This window comes from Anomaloglossus baeobatrachus, chromosome 3 (assembly GCF_048569485.1).
Source record: "Anomaloglossus baeobatrachus isolate aAnoBae1 chromosome 3, aAnoBae1.hap1, whole genome shotgun sequence".
Classification (NCBI taxonomy): domain Eukaryota; kingdom Metazoa; phylum Chordata; class Amphibia; order Anura; family Aromobatidae; genus Anomaloglossus; species Anomaloglossus baeobatrachus.
The window spans coordinates 257,605,385-257,632,022 of record NC_134355.1 but is presented as its reverse complement, the minus strand read 5'-3'; the positions used below and the strand labels follow the sequence as shown (position 1 = coordinate 257,632,022).

Here is a 26,638-nt window from a genome sequence, read left to right as displayed (position 1 = left end):
TAATATTTCTTTTGTGCAATAAATATATTTGTAACAGTTACAATTACAGAATGTTTTGGATTAAAGAAATCCACCCTTAATGTACTTATTCTGATTTGCAAACAGATGGGAGATTTCAAAGTACAGCTCGATTAATTAGACTCCAAAACATATCAGAGACATTTGGTAATCCATTAAGAGCACAGATGAAAAGAAAAGGCAGCCTTCTAATTAGCAGCTCTGAATTCCTTTTTCACTGGCCCCAGGGCTGACAGGATGTTACATGCAGAAGGGATGACTTGGCTTTACTAAAACTAACACAAATTATGAGCTCTGATTTTGGGATTGACAGAACAAAACCCAGCTCCTGAAACTTTCATCTGTTCAGATCCAGCGCCGTTATATTCTGTGCATGAAAGGCATGCCATCTGCTGACCCAGTTTTTCTTTTCTGATTCCTCGAAGGCCATTTACACAAATACTTAGAAAATTACTATAAAATCTGTAAAAATAATAATGAATAACTGAATTCACATGTGTATCTAACAATTATGCCACCACACAGTATACAGTTAGGTCCAGAAATATTTGGACAGTGACACAATTTTCGCGACTTGGGCTCTGCATGCCACCACATTGGATTTGAAATGAAACCTCTACAACAGAATTCAAGTGAAAAAAGGAAAAGACTGTACAAAGGCTTGGAAAATTTGTATAATTTTATTAGAGTCAAAGTTTACAAAAGATAAAAAAGTTTAAAAAGGAGAATGATATGAGAGAGCCAGCAGGTGGCGTACTCACACCACAACCCAAAGACCAAGTCTATAGAAATAATAAAATGTGCTGAGGCACCATGCTGAAAGCACTAACAGAAGCTGCCTAAAAGCTATATCATAAGTGACTGCCAAACGGCATGTCCCAAGAGTCGATAATAATGCAAAAGCAGTCAGGCAGTTTCAGGGTATAAAGCAGCAGGTGCACATAGAAAAAGAATCAAAGTAACAGCACACAACGAGTGGAAATGTCATATACCTGGGTTGTGGGGTGAGAATCCAAGAGAACCCGACCTAGGTTTCGATCTTAATGCCTTCTTCCGGGGGTGGCCTCATGTTCAAAAAGGGCGCCCTTTTATATCAGAATACACCAATGGGAAGGCAGGAGAGATAAGCCAATCAGGTCGACCGTTACTTAGTATATAACAAACCCATCACCCGATTGGTCTCCAAAGAGGCGTGCCTGTGCAACCAGGATGTGCATATAAAATGACGTATAATATCACTCATGGCAACCGCCAAACAAGTTACAATCTGCCTCCAACTGCAAGCAATATGAGCAGAAGGGAAAGTGACACGGGCGGCAACCAATCAAAAGTACACATCCTATACTGTGTTGCCATGGACGCGAAAAAACAGGAAGAGTGTCACAAAGAAAGGAGCCAATCAGATCAGTGGGCGTAAACCAGGCCGTCGTGATTGACACCCCAAGCCATTCACCATTGGTGCATTTGAGTGGATGTAAATAATACAGTGGCGCTGCCTAATCATCGCCCAGAAATAAGGGGGAAGACAAGCGCAGCATCTCATATAGAACCATATGAGATCCAGCCCGAAGATGATGTATAACACCAAGCAACGTCCCGCGGCCGAGTGGCGCATGCGCAGATGCCCCGAGAGTCGGAGCCCCATGAGCGCGTCCAGCCGTCGCCAAAGCAACAACCACTCCCCCAAAAGGAGGGAAGCGGGCGTCACGAGGGCGAAGGCATGTGTGACGCGCCCGAGGGAGACCGAGTCAAGCAGGCAACTGCACAGGCGCGCAGGCAAGCGGGTAGCTGCAGGGGGAATCATGATAGACCAACAGGACAATAAAATTAATGTGGGAAAAAACCATATACATATATAATATGCACAAATAGATCAATGCAGCAATTAATTAGTTATATAGCAAGTAGTACATAAACACAATAGGCATATTATATACATCCAGATCCAAAGTGGATATCAATACATGAATCAAGATGATGTCCTGTGGAATAAAGATGTTTCTGTATAGTCCATCATGAATCCGTTATTGCATGGGATGGATCCAATTCAATGATGAAAGCCACCATAAAAAAGAGATCCACAGGTAGATATAGAAGGAGCGCATACTGAAATTTGAAAAAACAAAAGAGAATTAAAAACAAGAGAAAGTTAAAAACAAATTAAAAAAGGCCAACATAGCAGTACAAAGAGGACTAGACTAAAGATATAGAGTCAAGCAATTAATATACAGCATGAGATTACAGAAATGGAGCGAAGCTCATACATTCATTTAATCCTAAAGGCTGAAGGGTTTTGAGAGTCCAGATCCATTTGGTTTCTCGTTGTGCAAGCAAACGGCTGACATTGCCCCCTCGAATGTTCATTACTACTTGGTCAATCCCACGTACCTTCAAAAGGTGAGGATTGCACTGATGGAATAGCCTAAAGTGTTTAGGCAGAGTCTTCAAACCATCACTGCATTCCTCCTCCCTCGCGGCCAAGATGTCGCGTACGTGTTCTCTAACACGGACCTTAAGGGCCCGTGTGGTAAGGCCAACATAAATACGGGGGCAAGGACAAGTCGCATAATACACTACTGCTTTGGATAAGCAGTTGATCTTTTTCTTTATCAAAAATACTTTGCCGTCTGAAGAAGAAAACTCACTAGCCACCTCAATATTTGGGCACGCAACACATGACCCACATGGTGAACAACCATTACGACTAGTACGTAGACCAAGAGAGGGGAAGAGGAGAGCGGGTTTGTCACGTTTGTCATAGTGACTTGCAGTCAAAAGATCTTTAAAATTTCTTGCGCGTCTCGCTACAACTGCTGGTTTCTGTGGGAGGTAGTGACACAGAATGGGATCAATGGTCAAGATAGACCAATATTTCGACAGAACCTCCATCATCCTGCCCCAATGTGAGTGGTACTGAGTAATCAGTCTTACCGTATTGTCGGACGTTCTTTTCTCCTTTCCTCCAAACAGGAGGTCTACTCGTGAGGCTTTTTTGCCCTATTATATGCTCTTTTAATAGAACGATTACTATAGCCTCTATCCTGGAATCTTTTCTTCAATTCGAGAGCCCTCAAATCGAAGTCCAATTCCGATGAGCAGATGCGACGAATACGCAAGAACTGCCCGACTGGAATACCACGCACAGTGTGGGCAGGGTGAGCAGATGTCGCATGGAGAACTGAATTCACCGAGGTAGATTTCCGGTAAAGATCTGTTTGTAGGAATCCGTTCTCATCACGCATGACCAGTACATCAAGGAATTCGAGGGACTCACCATGGAACTTATACGTGAGATGTAAATTTATCTGGTTGTCATTCAAGCCCTGAAAAAATAAACATAAATCCGCGGGGTTCCCCTGCCAGATAAAGAAGATATCGTCGATGTACCGCGTCCAAAAGGGGACGCGGTCCATCGACGGCACCGAATCCGACAGGAGAAGGTCCCTCTCCCACAGCCCCAGGAACAAATTAGCATAAGAGGGCGCAAATGCCGCCCCCATCGCTGTGCCCTGGAGCTGTAGGTACAGGGACCCCCCAAAAAAGAAAAAATTATGAGTCAGGGCGAATTCCAAAAGGTCCATGACAAATCCCCTTTCCCTCCCAGTCATACTGGACATAGACAAAAAATATGAGACCGCCCGTAGTCCGTCGCGATGTCGAATGCTAGTATAGAGCGATTCGACATCGCAAGAGACCAACAAGCAGTCGCTGCTGACATGCAAGGAATCGACCTTCTGCAAAAAGCTACTGGTGTCTCTTAAATAGGATGGTAGAGTTTCTACCAGAGGTTTAAGCAGAGAGTCGATGTACAGACAGACACGCTCCAAAAAATTGCCTACCCCAGACACTATTGGTCTGCCCGGTGGTGTAGTGCTGTTTTTGTGCACCTTGGGCAGAAGATATAGTGTCGGTACCGTCGGTTCCTGCACCGTAAGGGAATCAAATAAAGTTTTCTCAATAATTCCGTCATCCAGAGCATTCTTTAAAAGATTATGTAACTCACTGGAGAACTTAACCAAAGGGTTAAAAGTAAGTTTCTGATAACAGTCTCTCTCCCTCAACTGTCTATTAGCCTCCCTCTCATAGAGTGTACAAGGCCACACGACAATATTCCCGCCCTAGTCAGCTGGTTTGATTACAACGTCCTCCAACTTCTTAATCCTGTTTATGCAGCTTCTTTCCTCATTATTCAAATTATCTCTATGGATATTAGTAGGGAATTTCGAGAACTCCTCAGACACTAGCTGCACAAACAGATCAACGTTGGGACAGGTCGACAAGGGCGGGAATTTCTTGGATCTTAAACGTATTGAAGATGGTATCTTACCCAATGCATTTAAATCGTGTTCAACTGATAGTTCCTCCAAAATTTGTATGGCTGCTTGTTCAGCACTTGTAGGAAACATCTTTTGAAGATCCTCGTCATGGAACCATCTCTTCATAATTAATGCACGGGCAAAAACGTGTAGGTCCTTCACTGCTAGAAAGGGATTAAAGCGTGAACTGGGAGAAAAAGTAAGCCCCCTAGATAGAACACTGATATCTAAATCAGAGAATTTATGTACCGACAGGTTGATTACCTTAGGGGTTCCAGCCTGTTTCTCAATTACAGGGGGCTTCTTATTGACACCACCGGCTAGTCTGAGCTCTCCCTTTGTGACACTCTTCCTGTTTTTTCGCGTCCATGGCAACACAGTATAGGATGTGTACTTTTGATTGGTTGCCGCCCGTGTCACTCTCCCTTCTGCTCATATTGCTTGCAGTTGGAGGCAGATTGTAACTTGTTTGGCGGTTGCCATGAGTGATATTATACGTCATTTTATATGCACATCCTGGTTGCACAGGCACGCCTCTTTGGAGACCAATCGGGTGATGGGTTTGTTATATACTAAGTAACGGTCGACCTGATTGGCTTATCTCTCCTGCCTTCCCATTGGTGTATTCTGATATAAAAGGGCGCCCTTTTTGAACATGAGGCCACCCCCGGAAGAAGGCATTAAGATCGAAACCTAGGTCGGGTTCTCTTGGATTCTCACCCCACAACCCAGGTATATGACATTTCCACTCGTTGTGTGCTGTTACTTTGATTCTTTTTCTATGTGCACCTGCTGCTTTATACCCTGAAACTGCCTGACTGCTTTTGCATTATTATCGACTCTTGGGACATGCCGTTTGGCAGTCACTTATGATATAGCTTTTAGGCAGCTTCTGTTAGTGCTTTCAGCATGGTGCCTCAGCACATTTTATTATTTCTATAGACTTGGTCTTTGGGTTGTGGTGTGAGTACGCCACCTGCTGGCTCTCTCATATCATTCTCCTTTTTAAACTTTTTTATCTTTTGTAAACTTTGACTCTAATAAAATTATACAAATTTTCCAAGCCTTTGTACAGTCTTTTCCTTTTTTCATTTGATATTATATCTGTATATGGCTTTTTCCATGTACACACTATGGCACGGGTTCTACTCCCGTGTATGTTGGTTGTTCTAACCCTATATGTATTTTGCTGTGTTTTTTCACAGAAATTGCTTGCACCAACCATGGATTACAAAACCCGGGATATATCCTGGAAGCTTAAGTGTAATAAGGATTTTGATGGGGATTCACCGGCAGGTACTAGCAGTGAACAAAGAGGAGTGATTGACCTACAGAACAATGTTAAACGTTTATTACATAAACGTACGAAGATCTGGTGGAACAAGGCTTTCCTTGAGGGCTATATACATAAACAGATGGTCCCTCGGGGCCTAAGAATACAAGTGTTCCCATCTTTTCCCATTGATGATACTGTTTTCATCAAACGATGGGAGGAGGTCTGTTCCACCAGTTCTTTAAAATTTATGGAGCTATTAGTAGGTCTTAACGCAAAATCACTGGAAGATATTGAGAAGGAACTGGATACTATGTATTTACAGCTGAGGACAGCATCATCTGAGGAGGATATTGCATCCTTTGACTCATTAATGGTCAAAAATTCGGAGGAATGGGAGAAACAAATTAGAGAAACACATGCCAAGAAGATCACACGTGACCTGACGGATTACCAGCAGTTAAAAGTATATAGATGGCACAGACGGGCACCACGCTTTCCCCGCGGGCGCTCTGTGTCGGTCTCGTCGGTTTCATCTTCTGGCAACATTTCTGATCGGTCTCTCTCCCCTGTAACAACACGACTGGGAACCAAAAGAAAGGGAGAGCTCAGACTAGCCGGTGGTGTCAATAAGAAGCCCCCTGTAATTGAGAAACAGGCTGGAACCCCTAAGGTAATCAACCTGTCGGTACATAAATTCTCTGATTTAGATATCAGTGTTCTATCTAGGGGGCTTACTTTTTCTCCCAGTTCACGCTTTAATCCCTTTCTAGCAGTGAAGGACCTACACGTTTTTGCCCGTGCATTAATTATGAAGAGATGGTTCCATGACGAGGATCTTCAAAAGATGTTTCCTACAAGTGCTGAACAAGCAGCCATACAAATTTTGGAGGAACTATCAGTTGAACACGATTTAAATGCATTGGGTAAGATACCATCTTCAATACGTTTAAGATCCAAGAAATTCCCGCCCTTGTCGACCTGTCCCAACGTTGATCTGTTTGTGCAGCTAGTGTCTGAGGAGTTCTCGAAATTCCCTACTAATATCCATAGAGATAATTTGAATAATGAGGAAAGAAGCTGCATAAACAGGATTAAGAAGTTGGAGGACGTTGTAATCAAACCAGCTGACAAGGGCGGGAATATTGTCGTGTGGCCTTGTACACTCTATGAGAGGGAGGCTAATAGACAGTTGAGGGAGAGAGACTGTTATCAGAAACTTACTTTTAACCCTTTGGTTAAGTTCTCCAGTGAGTTACATAATCTTTTAAAGAATGCTCTGGATGACGGAATTATTGAGAAAACTTTATTTGATTCCCTTACGGTGCAGGAACCGACGGTACCGACACTATATCTTCTGCCCAAGGTGCACAAAAACAGCACTACACCACCGGGCAGACCAATAGTGTCTGGGGTAGGCAATTTTTTGGAGCGTGTCTGTCTGTACATCGACTCTCTGCTTAAACCTCTGGTAGAAACTCTACCATCCTATTTAAGAGACACCAGTAGCTTTTTGCAGAAGGTCGATTCCTTGCATGTCAGCAGCGACTGCTTGTTGGTCTCTTGCGATGTCGAATCGCTCTATACTAGCATTCGACATCGCGACGGACTACGGGCGGTCTCATATTTTTTGTCTATGTCCAGTATGACTGGGAGGGAAAGGGGATTTGTCATGGACCTTTTGGAATTCGCCCTGACTCATAATTTTTTCTTTTTTGGGGGGTCCCTGTACCTACAGCTCCAGGGCACAGCGATGGGGGCGGCATTTGCGCCCTCTTATGCTAATTTGTTCCTGGGGCTGTGGGAGAGGGACCTTCTCCTGTCGGATTCGGTGCCGTCGATGGACCGCGTCCCCTTTTGGACGCGGTACATCGACGATATCTTCTTTATCTGGCAGGGGAACCCCGCGGATTTATGTTTATTTTTTCAGGGCTTGAATGACAACCAGATAAATTTACATCTCACGTATAAGTTCCATGGTGAGTCCCTCGAATTCCTTGATGTACTGGTCATGCGTGATGAGAACGGATTCCTACAAACAGATCTTTACCGGAAATCTACCTCGGTGAATTCAGTTCTCCATGCGACATCTGCTCACCCTGCCCACACTGTGCGTGGTATTCCAGTCGGGCAGTTCTTGCGTATTCGTCGCATCTGCTCATCGGAATTGGACTTCGATTTGAGGGCTCTCGAATTGAAGAAAAGATTCCAGGATAGAGGCTATAGTAATCGTTCTATTAAAAGAGCATATAATAGGGCAAAAAAAGCCTCACGAGTAGACCTCCTGTTTGGAGGAAAGGAGAAAAGAACGTCCGACAATACGGTAAGACTGATTACTCAGTACCACTCACATTGGGGCAGGATGATGGAGGTTCTGTCGAAATATTGGTCTATCTTGACCATTGATCCCATTCTGTGTCACTACCTCCCACAGAAACCAGCAGTTGTAGCGAGACGCGCAAGAAATTTTAAAGATCTTTTGACTGCAAGTCACTATGACAAACGTGACAAACCCGCTCTCCTCTTCCCCTCTCTTGGTCTACGTACTAGTCGTAATGGTTGTTCACCATGTGGGTCATGTGTTGCGTGCCCAAATATTGAGGTGGCTAGTGAGTTTTCTTCTTCAGACGGCAAAGTATTTTTGATAAAGAAAAAGATCAACTGCTTATCCAAAGCAGTAGTGTATTATGCGACTTGTCCTTGCCCCCGTATTTATGTTGGCCTTACCACACGGGCCCTTAAGGTCCGTGTTAGAGAACACGTACGCGACATCTTGGCCGCGAGGGAGGAGGAATGCAGTGATGGTTTGAAGACTCTGCCTAAACACTTTAGGCTATTCCATCAGTGCAATCCTCACCTTTTGAAGGTACGTGGGATTGACCAAGTAGTAATGAACATTCGAGGGGGCAATGTCAGCCGTTTGCTTGCACAACGAGAAACCAAATGGATCTGGACTCTCAAAACCCTTCAGCCTTTAGGATTAAATGAATGTATGAGCTTCGCTCCATTTCTGTAATCTCATGCTGTATATTAATTGCTTGACTCTATATCTTTAGTCTAGTCCTCTTTGTACTGCTATGTTGGCCTTTTTTAATTTGTTTTTAACTTTCTCTTGTTTTTAATTCTCTTTTGTTTTTTCAAATTTCAGTATGCGCTCCTTCTATATCTACCTGTGGATCTCTTTTTTATGGTGGCTTTCATCATTGAATTGGATCCATCCCATGCAATAACGGATTCATGATGGACTATACAGAAACATCTTTATTCCACAGGACATCATCTTGATTCATGTATTGATATCCACTTTGGATCTGGATGTATATAATATGCCTATTGTGTTTATGTACTACTTGCTATATAACTAATTAATTGCTGCATTGATCTATTTGTGCATATTATATATGTATATGGTTTTTTCCCACATTAATTTTATTGTCCTGTTGGTCTATCATGATTCCCCCTGCAGCTACCCGCTTGCCTGCGCGCCTGTGCAGTTGCCTGCTTGACTCGGTCTCCCTCGGGCGCGTCACACATGCCTTCGCCCTCGTGACGCCCGCTTCCCTCCTTTTGGGGGAGTGGTTGTTGCTTTGGCGACGGCTGGACGCGCTCATGGGGCTCCGACTCTCGGGGCATCTGCGCATGCGCCACTCGGCCGCGGGACGTTGCTTGGTGTTATACATCATCTTCGGGCTGGATCTCATATGGTTCTATATGAGATGCTGCGCTTGTCTTCCCCCTTATTTCTGGGCGATGATTAGGCAGCGCCACTGTATTATTTACATCCACTCAAATGCACCAATGGTGAATGGCTTGGGGTGTCAATCACGACGGCCTGGTTTACGCCCACTGATCTGATTGGCTCCTTTCTTTGTGACACTCTTCCTGTTTTTTCGCGTCCATGGCAACACAGTATAGGATGTGTACTTTTGATTGGTTGCCGCCCGTGTCACTCTCCCTTCTGCTCATATTGCTTGCAGTTGGAGGCAGATTGTAACTTGTTTGGCGGTTGCCATGAGTGATATTATACGTCATTTTATATGCACATCCTGGTTGCACAGGCACGCCTCTTTGGAGACCAATCGGGTGATGGGTTTGTTATATACTAAGTAACGGTCGACCTGATTGGCTTATCTCTCCTGCCTTCCCATTGGTGTATTCTGATATAAAAGGGCGCCCTTTTTGAACATGAGGCCACCCCCGGAAGAAGGCATTAAGATCGAAACCTAGGTCGGGTTCTCTTGGATTCTCACCCCACAACCCAGGTATATGACATTTCCACTCGTTGTGTGCTGTTACTTTGATTCTTTTTCTATGTGCACCTGCTGCTTTATACCCTGAAACTGCCTGACTGCTTTTGCATTATTATCGACTCTTGGGACATGCCGTTTGGCAGTCACTTATGATATAGCTTTTAGGCAGCTTCTGTTAGTGCTTTCAGCATGGTGCCTCAGCACATTTTATTATTTCTATAGACTTGGTCTTTGGGTTGTGGTGTGAGTACGCCACCTGCTGGCTCTCTCATATCATTCTCCTTTTTAAACTTTTTTATCTTTTGTAAACTTTGACTCTAATAAAATTATACAAATTTTCCAAGCCTTTGTACAGTCTTTTCCTTTTTTCATTTGATATTATATCTGTATATGGCTTTTTCCATGTACACACTATGGCACGGGTTCTACTCCCGTGTATGTTGGTTGTTCTAACCCTAACAGAATTCAAGTGCAGATTGTAACGTTTAATTTGAAGGTTTGAACAAAAATATCTGATAGAAATTGTAGGAATTGTACACATTTCTTTACAAACACTCCACATTTTAGGAGGTCAAAAGTAATTGGACAAATAAACCAAACCCAAAAAAAAATTTTTATTTTCAATATTTTGTTGCGAATCCTTTGGAGGCAATCACTGCCTTAAGTCTGGAACCCATGGACATCACCAAACGCTGGGTTTCCTCCTTCTTAATGCTTTGCCAGGCCTTTACAGCCGCAGCCTTCAGGTCTTGCTTGTTTGTGGGTCTTTCCGTCTTAAGTCTGGATTTGAGCAAGTGAAATGCATGCTCAATTGGGTTAAGATCTGGTGATTGACTTGGCCATTGCAGAATGTTCCACTTTTTTGCACTCATGAACTCCTGGGTAGCTTTGGCTGCATGCTTGGGGTCATTGTCCATCTGTACTATGAAGCGCCATCCGATCAACTTTGCGGCATTTGGCTGAATCTGGGCTGAAAGTATATCCCGGTACACTTCAGAATTCATCCGGCTACTCTTGTCTGCTGTTATGTCATCAATAAACACAAGTGACCCAGTGCCATTGAAAGCCATGCATGCCCATGCCATCACGTTGCCTCCACCATGTTTTACAGAGGATGTGGTGTGCCTTGGATCATGTGCCGTTCCCTTTCTTCTCCAAACTTTTTTCTTCCCATCATTCTGGTACAGGTTGATCTTGGTCTCATCTGTCCATAGAATACTTTTCCAGAACTGAGCTGGCTTCATGAGGTGTTTTTCAGCAAATTTAACTGTGGCCTGTCTATTTTTGGAATTGATGAATGGTTTGCATCTAGATGTGAATCCTTTGTATTTACTTTCATGGAGTCTTCTCTTTACTGTTGACTTAGAGACAGATACACCTACTTCACTGAGAGTGTTCTGGACTTCAGTTGATGTTGTGAACGGGTTCTTCTTCACCAAAGAAAGTATGCGGCGATCATCCACTACTGTTGTCATCCGTGGACGCCAAGGCCTTTTTGAGTTCCCAAGCTCACCAGTCAATTCCTTTTTTCTCAGAATGTACCCGACTGTTGATTTTGCTACTCCAAGCATGTCTGCTATCTCTCTGATGGATTTTTTCTTTTTTTTCAGCCTCAGGATGTTCTGCTTCACCTCAATTGAGAGTTCCTTAGACCGCATGTTGTCTGGTCACAGCAACAGCTTCCAAATGCAAAACCACACACCTGTAATCAACCCCAGACCTTTTAACTACTTCATTGATTACAGGTTAACGAGGGAGACGCCTTCAGAGTTAATTGCAGCCCTTAGAGTCCCTTGTCCAATTACTTTTGGTCCCTTGAAAAAGAGGAGGCTATGCATTACAGAGCTATGATTCCTAAACCCTTTCTCCGATTTGGATGTGAAAACTCTCATATTGCAGCTGGGAGTGTGCACTTTCAGCCCATATTATATATATAATTGTATTTCTGAACATGTTTTTGTAAACAGCTAAAATAACAAAACTTGTGTCACTGTCCAAATATTTCTGGACCTAACTGTATATAAGCCAATTGGAAGCAACCAATTAACGATCTGTAGAAAATGATGCAAAGCCCGCTAAAGGCTGTTTAGGTGTATCACAGAAAGTTACAGTCACTATTGTTTCTCCTGGAAATAAGTCAAGTCTGTCAGCAGCTTAGGGTACTTTCACACTTGCGTCCAGCGCAGTCCGTCACTATGGAGAATAGCGCAGTCCGTTAACGCACTGCGCTATTATCCATAGACTTGTATGGACGACGCACTGTAACGCAAGTGTCAGCGTTGCATCCGCTGGACGACGCAGCATCGTTATTTTGACGCTGCGCCGGGCGGGAGGAACGCAGCATGTAACGTTTTTTTGAGCAGCGCAATCCGTAGGATTTCACTGCGCATGCTCTCCCTGGCTCCCTGCACCCGTAACCAAGGTAAATATCGGGTAACCAAGCAAAGTGCTTTGCTGATATTTACCCTCACTACGTGTGCAGGGAGCCCGACAGTTCCCCGCTTGGCTCCGCCCCCTCCCGCACTCCACTTCGCATGTATACACACACACACACACACACACACATATACACACACACACATATACATACACACACGCACACTCACCTGTCCTCAGCGCCATGGCCCGCTCGGCTCCACCCACTCCGCACTCCAACCCCCGCACACATTCTCGGCGGCCGAACGATCACCTGAGCGCCCGGCTGCCGGCATGTGAGAGCGCTCAGCTGAGCACGCTCACATGCCGGCGGCCGGTCGATCAGCTGAGCGCTCACATTCCCGGCAGCCGGCTATTGAGAGCGATCAGCTGATCGTTCACAATAGTCTGCTGCCGGTAAAACTGTAAAGAAGAAAAAAAAAAAAAAAGCTTTCCGTTGTTTTGTACGATCCATAGCATCCATTGTGCCACTATATGCAACGCAACCGTTGCATCCGTCACACAACGCAATGCTACGGAAGCCGTCCAACGCAAGTGTGAATGTAGCCTTATTCACCTTTCCCCATAATAAATATGCAAGTTTGCCACGTGAACTTATTTATGGTTAAATTGGAGGAATTGTTGAGATTTTGGCATTCCATATATTGTATTTCTATGGGGAGCTTAAGACGTTCCTTGATCTTAAGGTGCACTTGGATTTGACAATCAGACGTGCTTAACTTGGCCTTCTACGGAAAACTCAAGTGTTAAAGAAATGTTAGAAAAGCTAACTTCTTACATTTCACACTTAAAGGCGTTCTCCACTACTCAAACAACACCTTCTCAATCTGAGCGTTTGCACCCGCTAAAGTAAAAAACACTTATATACACCTCAAACGCCGGCATCGTACCAGCGGTATTGGCACTTGGTCTCCCGGGGCTCATGTGAAGAAATTACACCCCGCGTGCCCTGCACTCAGTTTCCCTTTCCCCACTTTCGGACGCATCAGACATCAAAAGAAAATTAGAGCAGCCGCAGCTCTGGCTTCCTCTTGGTGGTCGATTTGTGCTAAGGAGGGGGAAGCAAACTAGCATACTAATTGGTAAACCATGTTTGAAATTCTGGCGGTTTTCTTTTACCAAAATCGATTTTACATGATATATCAACACAAAGAATCAGGTAAAGAAAATTATACATGCTTCTCTAAATATTTTAAAAATAAAAATCAGAAAATTGTGATATGCATTGTATTCAGCCTCCTGCACCGTTCAAGCGATCATCCAAAAATGGAAGGAGTTTGGCACAGCAGCAAACATACCAAGACACGTCAGTTCAACTTAACTGACATACCAAGCAAGGAGAACACTAATTAGAGAAGCAGCCAAGAGGCCCATGCTCATTCTGGAAGAGCTGCATAGATCCACAGCTCTGGTGGGAGAATCTATCTACAAGACAACTATTAGGGTACAGTCACATGGCCATATAACTCAGCAGAGTATCACATCGCAATGCTCTGACTGGTCGGCAGCACTCCTGACTTGAACATGACAGTTGCATATAAATTTCTGTCATGCTCGAGTCTGGAGAGTCGCCGGCCAGTCTGAGTATTGGGGTGCAATCCTCCGCCGAGTTATACGGCCGTGTGACTGTGCAGTTAGTCGCATACTGCACAAATCTGGCATTTATGTAAGAGTGACAAGAAGAAAGCAAGCCATAAGAAGACCCGTTTGCAAAAATGAAACAGCTAGCATGTGGAAAAAGGTGCTGTGGTCAGATGAGACCAAAAAAACAAAAAACTAAACTTTTTGGTCTAAATGCAAAACGCCATGTGTGGCGGAAAGCTAACACTGATCATCACCCTGAAACATGGTGGCAGCATCATGCTGTGGGAATGCTTTTCTTCAGCAAGAACATGGAAGCTAATCAGAGTTAATGGGAAAATGGATGGACCTAAATACAGGGCAATCTTGGAGAAAACCTGTTCGAGGCGTCAAAAGTAATGATGAGCGAGTTTCGAAATACTTGGATTTGCGATTCTCATAATGAGTACTGTATAATACTCGCGTATGCATTCCAAATAGTGTGTGCAATACAAGTCAAAGGGGAATACTTGCAATGTAACGAGTAACCTGAATGCCGCATTCGTGTGAGTAGCGAATAGTGCCGGCATTCAGGTTACTCATTACATTGCAAGTATTCCCATAGACTTGCATTGCACACACTATTCGGAATGCATACGCAAGTATTAGACAGTACTCGTTTCTAGTATCGCGTATCCGAGTATTTCGAAACTCGCTCATCATTAGTCAAAAGACTTTTAGACTAGGACGTAGGTTCACCTTCCAGCAGGATAATGACTCTAAACATACTACCAGAGCTACAATAAAATGGTTTTGATCATGTGTTTGAATGGCCTAGTCAAATTTCAATCTGGAATAACATTGAAAAACTGTAGCAAGACTTAAAAATTGCTGTTCACAGTGAATACACCTCTCACATTTTTGTAAATATTTATATCTTTTCATTGAACAACACTGAAGGTGAAACTTTAATTCAGTGTACAGCTTGTATAAGTGTAAATTTGGTGTGTCCTCTAAATAACAGCACACAACCATTAATGTAAAAACTGCTGGCAAGAAAAGTTAGTACACCCCTAAGGGAAAATGACCAAATTAACCATTTTCCCTCCCCGCTGTCATGTGTCTCATCAGTCTTACAAGGTCTCAGGTGTGAATGGGAAGTAGGTGTGATACATTTGGGGTTATAGCTCACACACGCTCGTACTGGTCATTGGAAGTTGAACATGGCCCCTCATGGCAAAGAATTCTCTGAAGATCTGAAAAAAAGAATTGTTGCTCTACATAAAGATGGCCAAGGGTATAAAAAAAATTGCTGAAAGTGAGCCAAAGCACAATAGCCAAGACCATACAGCTTTTAAAAAGAAAAGTTCCACTCAGAACAGGCCTCGCCATGGTCGATCAAAGAAGTTGAGTGCACGTGCTCTGCATCATATTGAGAGATTGTCTTTTCAAAATAGATGTATGAATGCTGCCAGCTTTGCTGCAGAGGTTAAAGCCTGTCAGTGCTCAGACCATACACTGCACAATGCTTCAAATTGGTCTGCATGCCTATAGACCCAGAAGGAAACCTCTTCTTAAGATGATGCACAAGAAAGCACGCACACAATTTTCTGAAGACAAGCAGACTAAGGACATGGATTTCTAGAACCATGTCATGTGCTCTGATCAGACCAAAAAAAAAATCTTATTTGGTTTAGGTGGTGTTAAGCATTTGTGGCGGCAACCAGATGAGGAATACAAAGACAAGTGTGCCTTGCCTACAGTCAAGCATGATGGTGGGAGTGCCAGTTTGGGGCTGCATGAGTGCTGCCAGCTGCGAGGAGCTACAGTTCATTGAGGGAACCATGAATGTCAACATCTACTATGACATACTGAAGCAATGCAGGATCCCCTCCCTTTGGAAACTGGGCCGCACGCAGGGCAGTATTCCAACGGGATAAAGACCCCAAACATACCTCCAAGACGATCACTGCCTTGCTAAAGATACTGAGGGTAAAAGGTACTGGACTGGCCAAGCATATTTAGAGACCTAAATCTTATTGAGCATCTGTGAGGCATCCTCAAAGAGAAGGTGGAAGAGCGCAAAATCTCTAACATCCACCAGCTCCATTTTGTCGTCATGGAGGAGTCGAAGAGGATTCCAATGGCTTCAGTGAAGCTCGAGTGAAATCCATGCCTAAGAGAGTTAAGGCAGTGCTTGAAAATAAACGTGGCCAAAAAAATATAGACACTTTGGGCACAATTTGGCCATATTCACTTAGGGGTGTACCCACTGTTGTTGCCAGCAGGTTTTGAAATTAATGGCTGTGTGAGTTATTTAGAAGGCACACCGAATTTACACTGTTATACAAGCTGTACACTGACTACTTTACTTTATCACAGTGTCATATCTTCAGTGTTGTCCCAAGAAGATATACTATAATATTTACAAATATGTGAAGGGTGTACTCACTTTTGTGATATACTGTATGTACATATAAAAAAGTTAGATGTATGTATAGAGCAATATAGCATATATATTATATATATATATATATATATATATATATATATATATATATATTACACACACACACACACACACACACACACACACACACACACACACACGGCCAAATGACTGGCCCAATCTGAGACAAATTTGGCACATAGGTATGTCTGGCTTTGCCGAAGGTTTTGGACCAGTTGTCAACTCTAGGTGCTACCGTTCTTAACATATTTGCCCAAAAAAACAGAACACCAATGTAGATATTAGTTTACAACCAAACAACTTGAACAATCTTGCAACAGGCACTTCAAAAGGTTTAAATCAGAGATTCAGCTCAGTGAGGTACCGTTATCGACATATATGTATTCAATATATGCAGATGAATAAAGATATGCTCCAACATATCTATTGTAGCAACCAGACATTGCTTATACCTGGTTCAAAGAACAAACACTTCCCATTCATCATATTCTACAACAGAGAGGATTGAGACTCTTGGCAAATATACAAACACATTATAGCTGTTGTCAATGCAAAGAAGTAGAATATGGGATGCAAACAGGTACTGACTCCATGAACACATCCTACATGGCTTTATACACACAAACATGACTCAGGCAATGATTTTCACAGTGTCGAGTACATGTGTAGCTCCGATTAAAACATTTTCAAAAGCACACTTCACTTATTACCATAGTTCTGGTAGTACTTTGTCTATATCTTTCCCACAGCCTAAAAATATCCAAATTCTACTGAATTCTTGTGATTTACGTATACAGAGTTTACATTCACCAATAACAGATCTGTATGGTCAATCAATGGTATGCTGTAAAGTGGCACATTATAAGGAAAAGTGCCATAGTCAAATCTCACTTGATCTTTTATAAAATTCTTCATGTTGAACTGGGCACTGTATATAATAGTAACTAAACAGTAAAATAAAACTTTTTTCACTTGGGCTATGCACTTCTTCCCCTGCTGATGTTGACCAATCATAAGCAGGCAACACTCAAAGTAAAAAGAATACGCCCCCACCATTGTTCAGAGCAGGTTTCTTAGGGTGGTGTCAAACACAGCGACGACGACAACGACGTCGCTGCTACGTCACCATTTTCTGTGACGTTGCAGCAACGTCCCGTCGCTGTCGCTGTGTGTGACATCCAGCAACTTATAGTCACCAAATCTGGTGACAGGTTCCCTTTAAGCTGCATTTTCAGCCTATCTAAAAGTTGGCCCCTGCTGTGAGGTCGCCGGTTGTTGCTGAATGTCCAGCTTCATTTTTTGGTCGTCGCTCTCCCGCTGTGAAGCACACATCACTGTGTGTGACAGCGAGAGAGCGACGAAATGAAGCAAGCCGGGAGCAGGAGCCGGCGTCTGGCAGCTGCGGTAAGCAGTAATCAGGATAAACATCGGGTAACCAAGGGAAGACCTTTCCCTGGTTACCCGATATTTACCTTCGTTACCAGCGTCCGCCGCTCTCGCTGCCAGTGCCGGCTCCCTGCTCTCTGCACATGTAGCTGCAGTACACAGCGGGTAATTAACCCGATGTGTACTGTAGCTAAAAGTGCAGGGAGCCAGCGCTAAGCAGTGTGCGCGGCTCCCTGCTCTCTGCACGTGTAGCACAGCGACGCGTGTCGTTATGATCGCTGCTGCGTTTGCTGTGTTTGACAGCTAAGCAGCGATCATAACAGCGACTTACAAGGTCGCTGTTGCGTCACAGAAAATGGTGACGTAACAGCAACGTCGTTGTCGCTATGTGTGAACCCAGCTTTAATGTGTGAATCTCATGTTAGACAGCTCTGATCTCCTGATGTAACCTCCTGGATTAGTCATGGTGGAGGAGGGGCAGTGCAGCAGAGTTTAGCTATGTCAAATTACAAACCCTTCAGCTCTCCTGATTACTTAATGTTTCAGTATCACATTTATGTCAGCTTTGCTCAAGTAACTTGTACTCCCTCTTCAGTGAGATCAGAGCTATCATTACATCTTACACAGGAGTAACCAGCCTGATCTGGACTACTCCTGTGTGTGATGTGACACCCTGCTCTACTCTCACTGAGTGTTGATTACAATTTGAGCACAACAGCCATAAATGTGATTACTGACATATGTCGAGACAGGCAGTTTGGGGTAGGGGTAGTACAAGGATTACTGTGCTAGAAAACGTGTTAAGCTAATAGACGATTTTCTAATTTGAAACAGATAAACTCAGATGTGCTGCCTCTTCCCCTGAAAGACCTTATTTGAAAGCTTTTAGTGGTCTGTGCTTTCTAATTATGCAGGAGGTTAGACCAGGAGATCAGGGCTGTATCATTACATTTCGCACACTGAGAGACCTGCTGTAAGCTATTGTAGAGGTGTGTTCTTCTTTCCTTTGAATATGGCTGCCTGATTATGATTTGTCAATATCATACAAGGAGAAAAAGTTCATGCCCCCAGTTAAAGTTGTCTGACAAAGCCCGCTTGGACTTTAAAAAAAAAAAAATTTACAATATTAGAGCATTAGGTGTCAAATACCTTGATTGTTAATATCTCCGCAATGGAGAGGCAAAATTGAAAAAAAAAAAAAGAAGTTTTATATACCGTTTCTAGTTCAACATGAAAAGTTTGGTGAAAGGTCATCTAAGTAAAATAAATACATTTCTCATGACCAGAACTATAACACTTGTAAATTGAATAACTTAATCTGCCTGGAAACATTTTCCTTTAGGCTTGTTCTTACCATCTGTACATCATGTAGTACATGTTTTGGATATACAGTGGGCTGAATCCATTAGAAATAATGAAATTCCAACTATAGTGTAAAATAAAACCATTGTAGTAAAACCAGTGTATTTGCAGATTTAAAATGGGCAAATTTTCAAAGCTTTATCTACTATAAGCTAGGAAATGTGGTATTGGGAGGAATATGAAGAAAAACAACTAATTCTGCACTCATCTTAGGTCCTTTCAAAGGTTCTCTTTTTTCTCTAAACATTAACCTTATTTCATAGGTGTTGAAAAATATACATAAAACTAGAATTGTTGGCTGCTCGATAGTTATAAAAATAGATAATATATTACATAAAAAAATATGTGAATTCACATAATGGAGTATGAATGTACACAAATATAGGTTTGTCCATGCCTTGTCAGCTGGCGTTAACCTTGCCCAGGGCTTATCCGCACGGCGGTCATAGTCCAGGGAGTCGGTAACCTCTACATATTCGTTGAAGCGCAAGATACGTCTGGCCTGCAGTTCAGCCACTGAAGGCCTCAGGCTGAGCTGCAAATGAGAAGCAGAGAAAAAAAAAAGAAGAGAAAGCGGTTACAGCATCCAGCATCAAATGGTAATTGAGTCCATACCCTATATTAAGCTATTGAGGACACTATTCTTATAACAAGGACACTGAGAAGTGTCTAAAAATAAAACCCTATTAATATATGACCTTACTATACTACTGGTGTATTTCCTTATACTACCGTCCTACATAAGGTAAAGCGTTGGTGTCAATGTCAGAAACTATATACAAGAACAAAAATAGTATGAATAGTGAAAGAGAATTACAATGCATCTGTGTAAGTCACTGGAGGGATGCATTGCATTATTAAATAAGTACCTTAGCCCTAATGAGGCTAGCTCCTTTTATTCCACAAGCCATCATCCGTGTCCCCATTGGGGCTCACAATCTGAATTCACTATGCATATGTATTTGGAGTGTGGGAGGAAACCGGAGAACCTGAAGGATACCCACACAAACATGGGGAGAACATACAAACTCCTTGCAGATGTGGTCCTTGGTGTGATTTGAGCCTAGGACCCCAGCGCTGCAAGGTTACAGTACTAAACACTGGGCCACTTTGCTGCCTGTACTTCATTTGATAATCCATATCAGATTGTCTGTAAACTCATTTTTCAACCACCCACATGGAAGTAAAATAAATGATCATTTTATGAGAGCAGCTATAGCATTTTCATACACCCTGTTGGGGAATTTGGAGTTTACAGACCCAGAGGCTAAGTTTTGGGACATCATCTCTTGACCCGAGTGGAGAAGTCTAGTGGATCTGTGCAGCTCCACCATAGATGAAATAAGTACCGACTGTCAAGTGTCTCAGATGTGGTTGAATAATAATCCCTTGTTAGAAAGGTCCTGTGACCTTAAGCTGATCACGAAAAAAGCAAAGAACCCCTTTAAAGTATCTTCGTTGAGACATGTCAGAACATATTAGATGGGTTAATGCCCTTTGACCTTCACTGCCAGAATGCATGGGCATTGCCGATCCTCCAAAGTCCTGATTCCTTGCTATTTTGACTCAGATCTTTGAAATTTGTAATTGGAAATGTTCAATTTGTGATAGGACTAAATGAACAAGCGAAATACAGCGTCACTGCAGGCAAGGGCAGGCTTCCTACTACAGACTTTGTCCCTTCTTTCGAATCAGAGATCTCAATGTGCTGGTAGAAGCAATGTGCCAATCATTCTTAGAATCTGTGCAGACCACAGGCCACAAACTCCTCCAACTGTGACATCTGAAACATCATCAGATGCTTTTAAGTTGATTCAGTGCTGAGCCAAGCACTAGATCTTGTGTTAGACGGAAGGCTATGTTCCCATGATCGGTATTTGTTGTGTTTTTGAGGCTGTAGAATTTTTTCCATTGCATTTTTGTGTGTATTTGTTTAACATGCATTGTTGTTCCTGCAGTTTGTGTGTGTTTGGTGTGCCACGCTTTAAATAAAGCTGCTTTGCTTTTGAAACTCCCTGGTATTGACATTCTTAGGTGTGGATTAAGAGTGTATGCATTTCCGATGGGTTTACGCTATTGGAACACGCTAAAAACGCACGCACATTTTTTGACCTAAGGATTTTCTGCATCTAATGCAAATCTATGGGAAAACTGCAGTGTACTCACAAGATAAATGGACATGCTGCGACTTGTAAAAATACATCGCATTGGGAGTTTACGCAGCAAAGAAAAGAAGCCCAGTGGACATAACATTTCTATAAATTCCATCCACTTTGCAAGAACTATAAAATGTTGCATTTTTGACACAGTGAAAATACATAAAAAACAGAATAAAAACTGATTGTGAGTACGAACCTCAAGAGTATTTCTAAGTACAAGAAAATAGGTATAGTGCCAGATCAATTAAGAATGCATACCTTCCGTGTCAGCCTTCGCTTCAGCTCCCGTCTTGCTTCCTGTTCTTCTTCTTCATTCTTTTCTAAGGTACAAGAATATCACAATATTTATATTTCTGCATCACAGGTGATATAATTATTTGTCATTAACTTAATACTGTTACAGTTATTACCATTCAGTAACTGTTATCAGTCTGTAATGGCTTAGTAAAGAATGTGGCAGCGCTGGGTTGGTGCAAAGAGCAAGATCTCGCTCTTTTCACAGCGAGGAGTGTCATGGAGGTTTGTCGGATCTCGCTTTACTTGATCCCACAACCCAAGTTTGGACATGACTTTTTCTAGAAAAACGGATTTTTGTGTACTCACCGTAAAATCGTTTTCTCTTAGCCATCATTGGGGGACACAGGATCATGGGTGTTATGCTGCCTATCCATAAGGGGACACTAAGTAGATGCAAAAGCATAGCTCCTCCTCTGCAGTATACACCCCCTGGCCGGGCCAGGCAGTCTCAGTTTTAGTACACAAGCAGTAGGTGAAAAAAGCAGTAAAAAACTTCTCAACAGAGGAACATGAAAAAAGAGGAGTCAAAACCAAATAAGGTACTGAGAGAACCAAGGCCCCGCAGGGCAACAGGGTGGGTGCTGTGTCCCCCAATGATGGCTAAGAGAAAACGATTTTACGGTGAGTACACAAAAATCCGTTTTTCTCTGACGCCTCATTGGGGGACACAGGACCATGGGACGTCCTAAAGCAGTCCATGGGTGGGAAACATAAAAAAAGACAACACAACCCAAGGACTAGGAACCAGTCCCAGACAGCCTGGAGCGCCTACTGAGGAAGGTGCTCTACTGCCGTTTGCAGAATTTTCCTACCCAGATCTGCCTCAGTTGAAACCTGGGTATGGACTCTGTAATGCTTTGAAAAAGTATGTAGGCTAGACCAGGTCGCAGCCTTACACATCTGTTCCACTGAAGCCTGATGCCGAATGGCCCACAAAGCGCCAACTGCTCGCGTGGAACGAGCCCGCAGCCCACTAGGAATGGGCTTGAGTTGCAGGCGGTAGACTTCCTGGATCGCAGAGCGAATCCAGCGAGCCAGAGTCGCCTTTGAAGCTGCCTGTCCCTTCTTAGGCCCCTCAGGAATGACGAACAAAGAGTCCGTTTTCCTAAAGGGGGCTGTCCTGGATATGTAATATCTGAGAGCTCTGACGAGGTCTAACGAATGCAGAGACCTTTCCACCCTATGTGGACAAAATGAAGGCAGAACAATGTCCGCGTTGAAATGAAACAGGGTAAGAACCTTTGGAAGGAAATCCAGAAGGGGGCGCAGAACCACCTTGTCCTGGTGAAAGATCAGGAAAGGCTCGCGGCAAGAGAGTGCTGCTAGCTCCGAAACCCGTCTGATGGACGTAATTGCCACCAGGAATGTTACCTTCCAGTACAGAAGAGCAAGGGAGGATTCCTTGAGGGGTTCAAAGGGAGACCTCTGGAGACCGTCCAGAACGAGGTTGAGGTCCCATGGGTCCAGCGGCCGTTTGTACGGGGGAACTAGATGGGAAACGCCCTGGAGGAAGGTCTTGACATGCGGTTTTTGAGCCAGGCGGCATTGGTAGAAGATTGAAAGCGCTGAGACCTGCCCTTTAAGGGAACTAAGAGCCAACCCCGCTTGCAAGCCAGACTGTAGAAAGTCGAGAATTCTGGGGATGGCCAGAGGCATAGGCTGGGCGTTAGTTTCTCTGCACCATGAAAGGAAGATTTTCCACGTACGGTGGTAAATGCGGGATGAAGCAGGCTTTCGGGCGCTCATCATGGTGGAAATAACCGCGGGGGAGAATCCCGCTCTTGTTAATACGCAGGTCTCAATGGCCGTGCCATCAGCTTCAGGGCTCTGGAGTTCTGATGGGAAATGGGCCCTTGGGTCAGCAAGTCTGGGATGTCTGGAAGGCGCCACGGTGCGTGTGTGAGCATTTGTACCAATTCGACGTACCAGGCGCGCCTGGGCCAGTCCGGTGCTATCAGTATCACCGGGACTCCCTCTGCCTTGATCTTCCTGATCACCCGCGGCAGCAGGGGTAGAGGTGGAAATATGTAAGGCAGGCGGAAGAGGTGTAAGGAGCAGACTAGAGCATCCGCGCCGATGGACTGCGGGTCGCGTGACCTGGCTATGAACTCTGGTACCTTTGCATTCAACCTTGAGAACATTAGGTCCACGTCTGGTGTGCCCCAGCGAGTGCAGATGTGTAGAAACACATCTGGGTGGAGAGACCATTCTCCGGTGGCCAGGCCTTGGCGACTTAGAAAGTCTGCTGCCCAGTTCTCTACCCCCGGTATGTGTACCGCTGATATCACTGATCCCGTCAATTCGGCCCAGCTGAGGATCTTGTGGGCCTCGAGATAAGCCGCTTTGCTGCGGGTGCCCCCCTGCCGATTGATATAGGCTACAGCTGTCGCATTGTCCGATTGGACTCGAATCTGACGACCCGCTAGCAGAGGGCAGAACGCTCTGAGCGCGAGGAAGATCGCGCAGAGTTCCAGGGTGTTTATGGGTAGGGAAGACTCCTGGGGCGTCCAACGTCCTTGAGCAGTGTGGTGCCGGTACACTGCTCCCCAGCCTAGGAGGCTGGCGTCCGTGGTCAAGACCAGCCAGTTCACTGGGAGAAAGGATCTCCCCTTCGATAGGGATGAGGACCGAAGCCACCAGCGGAGTGCGTATCTGACTGAAGGCATTAGGTGAAGATGTCTGTCCAGGGAGAAGGGGCTCTTGTCCCAGGCCCTTAGAAGGGCTAGCTGCAGTGGGCGGAGGTGCAGTTGAGCAAAGGGTACTGCTTCCATAGCCGCCACCATCCTGCCGAGCACCTTCATGCTGAATCGAATGGAGCGAGACGGAGGACGTAGAAGGCAGCGTACCGCTCGTTGAAGAGCGATCGCCTTGTCCTGAGGGAGAAGGATCAAGCCCCGACGGGTGTCCAGGTACATGCCCAGGAAGGTGATGGATCGTGATGGGACCGGGGATGATTTGTCCAGATTCACTAGCCACCCTAAGCGGGATAGGGTGTCCACAGTGATCTGTACGCTGCTTGAGCAGTCGCGGAAGGAGGGGGCCTTGATGAGGAGGTCGTCCAAGTAAGGGAGAACGACCACTCCCCTGGCATGAAGGACGCTCATGGCGGCCGCCATGATTTTGGTGAAGACCCTTGGTGCGGTGGCAAGGCCGAAGGGTAGAGCTACAAATTGAAAGGGGGAGTCCTGAATTGCAAAGCGGAGGAACTTTTGGTGATCTGGGGCGATGGGTATGTGCAGGTACGAGTCCTCGATGTCTATGGATGAGAGGAATTCCCCTTCGACCATGGATGCAATAATGGACCTTAGGGACTCCATTCTGAATCTCCGTACGTGCACATGCTTGTTTAGGTGTTTGAGGTCCAGGATGGGTCGAACTGACCCATCCTTTTTGTGGACCACAAAGAGGTTGGAATAAAAACCCCCGAACGTCTCGTCGTCTGGGACAGGTATTATCACTCCTGCTGTTAGAACCGACTCGGGGGTCGGGTCCGAAATTCTATGTGGTAACCGGAAGACACAAGGTCTCGCACCCATTTGTCGTCTGAGGCGGCAGCCCAGATGTGTTAGAAGAGCCGCAGTCGACCTCCTACAATGAGTGTGTCTTCCGGGGCGCCGAAGGAGTCATGAGGGGGGAAAACGTTGTGGCCGAGGCTCCCTAGTCCTGGACTGTTTCGGTCTAGGCTGCCATAACGAAGTAGGTTTCGGGGAGAGCTGAGAAGGTCGGTCCCTGCGTAGTCCCGGCTGGTGGCATGGACAGCACGGGGTGTCGACCAACCAAATGAGTTCCGAAAGGAGCGGAACGAGGACTGTGGACGTCTGGTGAAGGACGTACTGGACTTCATCTGGCGTGGCGTCAGAAATGAGCTTGTCCAGACGTTCGCCAAACAATCGGTCTGGAAAAAAGGGGAGGCCCGTGAGAGACTTCTTGGAGGCAGAGTCCAGAGCTCTCTGGCTCCGCCATTGTCGGAGCCAGAGAGCTCTACGGATGGCTATGGTATTTGAGGCGGCAAACGCTGCGCAGGTAGCAGCGTCCATGGAGGCCTGCATGAGGTACTCCGCCGCAGCGGCAATTTGAGCTGTTACTTCTGTGAAGGTATGAGTGAACTGGGATTCCTCAAGCGAAGTGTTAAGGGATTCTGCCCAGACCGAGATCGCCTTTGTGACCCACACAGAGGCAAAGGAGGGCGAGAGGGAGGAACCCGCAGCCTCAAAAGCAGAGCGGGCGAGGTGCTCCACCTGTCTGTCTGTCGGGTCCTTGATGGAGGAACCATCGGGTAAAGACAGGAGCGTCTTTGTGGTAAGGCGGGAGACCGGGGGGGGGGGGGGTGTCGACCGAGGGCGGATCGGCCCAGCCCTTAGGGGCAGGTGAGGCAAAAGGGTACCGGGACTCCATGAGTTTTCGGTTACCGAAGCGCCTGTCAGGCTTCTCCCTTTGCTTTGTGAGTATATCCTGAAACTCAGGGTGATCAGCGAAAACCTTTTGGGGTTTCCTTGCCCTCTTAAAGGAGACCGCATGGTCAGTGGTAGTGGATGGGGGATCCTCCACATGCAGAGTTTGGTTGATTGCTGCTATAAGGGAGTCTATTGCAGTTTGATCATCTGGGGAGGCTGAAACCAAGGAATCCTCCTGGTACAAACAGCATTCTCCCTCCTCCAGCTCTTAAGAAGCCGTGGAGCGTGTGGGAGAACATGCCCTGTGTGCTCCCGAGGGAGAGCCCACTGGAGACACCCGGCCGTGTGCTCTTTTCCTGATCCTTGCAACCGGTGAAGCATGTGCCCGGATTACCTCAGAAGGATCCTCCATAGGGATATCCTCAGGCTGCGTTCTGTCCAGGGACCCAGAAGGGTGTGGAGGACGACATTGCATAGCCAGCCCAGGTTCTGTGACAGTTTTTCCATGGATTGGGACGACAGAAACTGTGCCCATTCCGGTGGACTGGGAGCCCTAGGCTCTGGGCTGACGGTTGCGGCGGTGGTGGCAGGGGGGGTCTTGGAGGGCTATAGGGGCACAGGACTCACAGAGAGAAGAGGTGTGTTTACATGGTAGCTCAACGTGGCAGGCAGTGCAGGCTGAATAATAGACTATGTGGGCCTTAGCCCTCTTAGTAC

The 26,638-nt window shown here is 45.1% G+C and overlaps 1 protein-coding gene across 4 annotated transcripts in view; it reads right to left on the bottom strand.

Moving 5' to 3' along the window:
- PHACTR2 (phosphatase and actin regulator 2) overlaps window positions 1-26,638 on the bottom strand; it is a 352,744-nt gene that overhangs the window by 6,464 nt on the left and 319,642 nt on the right. For all 4 annotated transcript variants that reach the window (XM_075339808.1, XM_075339806.1, XM_075339809.1 and 1 more), the window contains 2 exons: window positions 21,489-21,550; window positions 19,469-19,606 (listed from right to left, as the gene is read on the bottom strand). In XM_075339808.1, coding sequence (XP_075195923.1) covers window positions 19,469-19,606; window positions 21,489-21,550 — 200 coding nt within the window. The remainder of the gene's footprint in view (window positions 1-19,468; window positions 19,607-21,488; window positions 21,551-26,638) is intronic.